Source organism: Medicago truncatula, chromosome 8, assembly GCF_003473485.1.
Source record: "Medicago truncatula cultivar Jemalong A17 chromosome 8, MtrunA17r5.0-ANR, whole genome shotgun sequence".
NCBI classification, from domain to species: Eukaryota; Viridiplantae; Streptophyta; class Magnoliopsida; order Fabales; family Fabaceae; genus Medicago; species Medicago truncatula.
In genome coordinates, this window is record NC_053049.1 from 45,426,342 (window position 1) to 45,432,391 (window position 6,050).

The 6,050-nt window shown below is 30.1% G+C and overlaps 1 protein-coding gene across 1 annotated transcript; it reads left to right on the forward strand.

The window, feature by feature from the left end:
* The first annotated feature begins 393 nt into the window (after positions 1-393).
* Positions 394-3,950, forward strand: LOC25502090 (homeobox protein BEL1 homolog). The gene is made up of 4 exons (XM_013591633.3): positions 394-1,433; positions 1,787-2,169; positions 2,716-2,776; positions 3,038-3,950. Exons 1-4 carry the CDS (start codon positions 633-635, stop codon positions 3,653-3,655), a joined length of 1,863 nt encoding a protein of 620 aa, XP_013447087.1. The 5' UTR covers positions 394-632; the 3' UTR covers positions 3,656-3,950.
* The last annotated feature ends 2,100 nt before the right edge of the window (positions 3,951-6,050 follow it).

A 6,050-nucleotide genomic window follows, 5' to 3' on the forward strand; every position in this document is an offset into this window, starting at 1 on the left:
CATTACTTGTTGCTGGTCCTGCTTCATCATATATATATATGTAATTTAATTTGTAGAGAAGGTTAGTCTTTTTTATTTTCTTGACTGAATAAAAGATATATAAATATATTATGCAACATAATTTACTTCAATTTTCAAAAAATAATACAGTTATATAAGAAAAACAATGAGTAAAATCCCCTAAATAAATAAAATAAAACAATGAGTTAAATATTGTTTACAATAGATTGAAATAATATAAGAAGAATTATCTGTTTTGAACATTTATTGATTATAAGATTTTTCTAATACTAGGTAAGAAATAATTGAGGAAATTTCCTTGATATTAATTAATATTTTTGGTGGGAATATGAAGACTAATTTGGTTGTATTTATAAATCTTGGTCCATTGACTCATCAGTTGTTAAGAAAGAGAGAGAGAGAGAGAGAAATATAAAGAAAAAAAAAAGAGTATATGATAGCATGGAGGTCATCATCAATACCCTCTCTAGCTAGCTATCTCATCTTCTATTTCTGAGCAACTATATCTCATCTTTCTTCCACACTCATGCTCCCCTCATAATATAAATTAATTCACTTAATTTATATTTGAAACTATAGCTAGATATATTGAAGTTTGAAAATTTTTATTCATGGCTAGACAACTTTGTCATGAAGATGACAAAACATCAAGTGGTGGATTTTGTTACAACCCAACGATTCAAACACAAATCCAAGGTTTTGTGTCCGATCCAGAGATGTTCAATCTCACAACAGGGATGGAGATGATAGGTTTTTCCAAACAACATCTTCAACAACATAGTACTGACACAACAAACTCTGTCATGTGGAAAACAAATTTCTCAGGAAAACTAAGTCAACAACATGTTGGTCCTTCCTCTTCTTCAAAAACCATGAATGATAATTTCTATCATCATCAAGATTTCACTGTTTCTGATACAACAAGTAGTGATCAGAATCTAAACAACATGGTTCATCATGATTCATCTTCACATCATCAGTGGCAACAAGTTGATGATTCATCTTTAAGATGTGTTTTCCCTTGTGAAGGTAATGAAAGACCAAGTCAAGGACTTTCACTCTCTCTTAGTTCAACAAACCCTTCCTCTATTGGTTTACAATCTTTTGAACTAAGACATACTACTAATCATCATTTGCAAGATCAAGGGTATCAAGGTCATTTTCTTCTCAAAAACTCTAAGTTCTTACTTCCAGCACAAGAACTTCTCAATGAGTTTTGTAGTTTAGAAAGTACTAAGCAAAATGATTTAGTTTTACAAAAGCAAAAATCTCAAAAGTTCAACAACAAGCAAAGTTGGGAAGATGATAACAACAATGGTGGTAGCAGTTCTTCAATCAAACAATCTTTAACCTCTGTAGAGTTTGTTGAATTGCAGAAGAGAAAAACTAAGCTCCTTTCCATGCTAGAAGAGGTATATTATTACATATTATAGTACTACTATTTATATGTTTCAAATTTAAATTATTTTATTATTTCATTTCATTAATCAAAGACTATTAAGTTCAAGTCATAATCAAGGCTCTTAACTTTTGGTTGAGATTGGTGTCTTAATTTGGATTTTGATTCTTGAACTAATTAAGCAGCTAGTGAAGTCTTATCATAAATGCCTTCACCCCGTGACAATTGAAACTTTTTAATGTTACCTTTTTGCTTTTCTTACCAATAAAAATTGTTAGGTTTCATTTTTATTTCTATGGTGGAAGTAACTTTCAAACTCATGAAAATTATTTATTTAAATATTGTTTTTTTACTTTTGTGTATAAGGTTGATAGAAGGTACAAACACTATTGTAATCAAATGAGGAGTGTGGTTTCATCATTTGAAGCTGTAGCTGGAAATGGAGCTGCGAAAGTATATTCAGCTTTGGCTTTAAAAGCTATGTCAAGACATTTTAGGTGTTTGAAAGATGGAATTTTAGAACAAATTCAAACAACAAGAAAAGCAATGGGAGAAAAAGACCCTGTTGCACCTGGAACAACAAAGGGTGAAACACCTAGGCTTAAAATACTTGACAGAGTTTTGAGACAACAAAGAGCATTTCAACAAATCAACATGATGGAAACACATCCTTGGAGACCTCAACGTGGTCTTCCTGAACGTTCTGTTTCAATTCTCAGGGCTTGGCTTTTTGAACACTTTCTTCATCCGTAATTCTTTTTTTTTCTTCATTTCATTCATATTTTATTTATTTCTTTCTATGTTCAAGTAAGTAGTTCTAATAGAAGTAAGGTACAAAATACATTTTTCTAAAGAATCAATGTTGTCTCCATTTCAAAAAATAAAAACAACTATTGGCAGTTGTGTTATGGTATCGTAAGTTTTCTCATATCAAGAATCTTTTACATTAATGTGCTTCAACAAATATAAAAAATTATATCCTACGCATTTTTTTTTGTTAGTTTCTGTGCATCACCATTCAGATTCCATCTTTTCATATGTATGTTGTTGTGTATAGTATTGTCATATTATTTTCAATCATTTCTACATCATCTTCTCTTACTTTTATTTTTGCGTCTCTTTCTCAACTACTTCTTTTTATTTTTATGTGGACTTAAATAATTCTTCCTTTGTAGGGCCATTTCTTCTTATCTCTAATATAGTTAGTTTTATTTTCTAATTACTATTTAATTCATACGTGCCACACAAGGTCATATATTAATTTTTTTTTTTTTTTTTTGTATAATTTTTTATAGGTACCCAAGCGACGTTGATAAGCATATTTTGGCCCGCCAAACCGGTCTCTCAAGAAGCCAGGCATGTTGATTTTCTATTATATTAATAATAAAAATATTAATATATTTCCCTTCATTGGACAAACTCTTTCAATTTCATATTTAATTAAATAGTCATATATATTAGATGGTCTTCTCAGATCCGTCACCCAAAAATTTGATATTAATATTTGTAAAGAGTAAGTCTTAATATAGACATATAATATGTTATTATTGTAAATTTATTAATTGAAAGTTTTTAAGGTGACACATGTTATTTAATTATTAATTAATTGAAAAGCAGGTATCAAATTGGTTTATTAATGCAAGAGTGAGACTATGGAAGCCAATGGTGGAAGAAATGTATTTGGAAGAAGAGAAAGAGCAACAAAGAAACACGACAACCTCGGACGGAGGAAACAATATTAATCATGAAGAGGATAATCTTAATGTACTTCAAAACCAATCTCAAACTCAACCTCACGAGGATCAAAAGCCACGACTCCTTCGAATCGATTCTGAATGTGTCTCGTCTATCATCAACAATGATCATAAAAATGATGCTAATAATAAGAATTTGAATCATCATCAATTAGCCGCGGATGCGTTTGGCTCGGTTGATATTGATTTTTCATCTTATAATACGCATCATTCTTCTTCTGACATGGTTGCTGCTTACACAAGTGGTGAGAGTTTCCACCAAGGTGGCAGCAGTGGTGGAGTGTCATTGACGTTAGGGTTACAACAACATGGTGGAAATGGAGTTAGTTTGGCTTTCCCACCAACATCACAGAGTCCAATGTTCTATACCAGGGACCAAATTGAAGAACCGGTTCAGTACTCTCTTTTGGATGGTGAAGGAACAAATATTATGCCATACAGGAATCTCATGGGGACACAATTGCTACATGACTTGGCATAATACATGGCAAAGGTTGTTGAATTAATGTTATTAATTTGATTGAAGCTTCAGTCAAAAATATTGAATCATGAAGGTGCGTATTCAGATATCACATTTTAGGTCATGGTATAACCATTTATATTAATAGGGGAACTGAGACTAGTGAAATTAATGAATTAAATTAGACAGATTGATACTTTTAAATCTTAACTAGCTAGCTCAGTATATTGGTATTGGTATATTAATATATACATGATGTTGCTTCCATTGAGAAGTTACACTTAGATAATATATTGCTTCAATATGTTTTTTATCATGCCTCTATTTCTCACTTTGAAATTAAATTAAATATAATATCTTCATGTAAGACGAGCCTTAAAAAAAAATCTCTTTGTAAGATGAAGGGTGCAATTTTTAAATTTATAATACCGCCCTCATCTTTAACATTATTGAGTTTGGTGTATAAGTATGAATAATGAGTGTCCCTTTGGTTAAATCTAATAGACTAATACCTTATTAAATTTCACACAAATCTAATTCATTCATATAAAATCAGAGATGACGCTCTTTATAAAATTATTTTAGACATTATCTCTATTAAGTGATTTTCTTTTCTAGCTACATTACACGATTAAATTCGTAATTAGACAGTTTAATTTAGTTGGTAAGTTGTCGACGCTGAAACGTTCAAAGGGTTTTAACTTGTAGGTTTAAGGATTCAGATCAAAATTAGTATTCTATGGTACTTATTTTACACGATCATTCGAAATTTTTATATGGTACTTAATTTTCTAAAATTTAATATTTATTTTACTAGCTAGAACGTACCTTCTTTTTTTATGAAACTGTTGATTGACCACTGAGCTAACAGCTAGCACAAGAGGAAATCAAAATTCCATTTTAGAGGAATATTTAAGATATTTGTAGTTTATTGAAGAAAATGAAAAGAATATTTCAAGAAGAACAATAAATCATTTGGTTGAGCAATTTTGGTTGGATGCTAAAAACAAAAAAGAGAGAAAATATCAAAGATAATTTGGAGATTGTGGTCCCTTATTCACCTCATAAAGACAAGTTCTTGTGCCAATAAGAATTGTTTGCTTTATGATATGTCATTTTTATAATTGGTTCGCCGGTGCCTTTCTAAAAAATTAAATTGGCTTTTCAATTAGTATTGGAGGCACTACTAGGGTTAATTTTAAGGATGAGATTGCATGCTCTTTAATGAATGCAATGCAACTTGTGTTTATAAAGGTTTATCAACAGCCCTTCATTGCCTCGTGTATGTATTGCTACAATATATACATCATATATATATATAGTGCATTTTTGCTCTTATTAGTTTTACTCGTTATTTAATTTATTTAAGCATGGTAGTTTGATATATTGTATACCATGATTTGTTGTTAACTTTAATAAAAGACAAAAAAAAAATGAAATTCATTCCACACAAAAAAAAAAACACTCAAATGATATTGTTTCTCTTTTTATGTTGAAACAACTTTCAATAATTGCTATAACGGGGAAGAATAGAAACAACTTGTTTAAAGGTATTTCCCATCCATTTAAAAGAGTCAATTCTATAGTAGTTAAGCATCCTAAGTCATGAACCAAATACACATTAATTGCGCATAAAGAAATGGGACGTGAGAGTATATATAATTCTATAACTTAGAAACCAGTCATAAATCTCTTCCACGGCGAACAATATAGAAAATGTTGAGAATTAACTGCATTCCCTCGTCTTATCTAGTTAAAGATAATTATTTATTTATTTATTCAAACACAATTGTATATGTAGTTCAGAAGACAAAATATATGTGAACGGAGTATTGAAATTGGAGTCAGCCTCATAAGAAAATGTAATATACAAGTATTTATTTTCATATATGGTTTTGTCTAATATGCATAAGTAAGAAGATCTTACATCATATACAAATATCTTTTTTACCATTGAATTAATAAGGCGCATCACATCATATCTAATTATTTTAATGATCCAATGATAAATAGTTTGTGCATAATGTAAGACCTTCGTATCTCATTTATGCATCATATAATTGGCCTCCAAAAATATGTATTACTATTTAAGCTGGGTTTTTTTATATGAAATCTTATATGCTCATTCTCGACCCATCGCACACTAATAGAATACCAACACACAAATGATTTACTAAGGGTTATATAATCATGATGAGACTCTTGAAAGAAAGAAAGTTCCACTATAAGAAAAACACAACTGGTTTTCCGATTACTCCCAAAATTTAAAATATTTCTTTTTTGGGAAGTATTAAATTTATTTTCCTGCCCTATTTTTCTACGGGTTACCCCCTAATAAAATCCAATGGTAAAAATAACTTATCAGGGATATGCACCTCATAAATGCTTAGATGGGAACGTTTCAAAGAGGTATACC

Bases quoted from the DNA above. Each gene is read 5' to 3' on its own strand.
- LOC25502090 (XM_013591633.3), top strand. From the start codon at position 633: ATGGCTAGACAACTTTGTCATGAAGATGACAAAACATCAAGTGGTGGA. The intron at 1,434-1,786 runs GTATATTATTAC...TTTGTGTATAAG, and splicing joins TCCTTTCCATGCTAGAAGAG to GTTGATAGAAGGTACAAACA. The intron at 2,777-3,037 runs GCATGTTGATTT...ATTGAAAAGCAG, and splicing joins CCGGTCTCTCAAGAAGCCAG to GTATCAAATTGGTTTATTAA.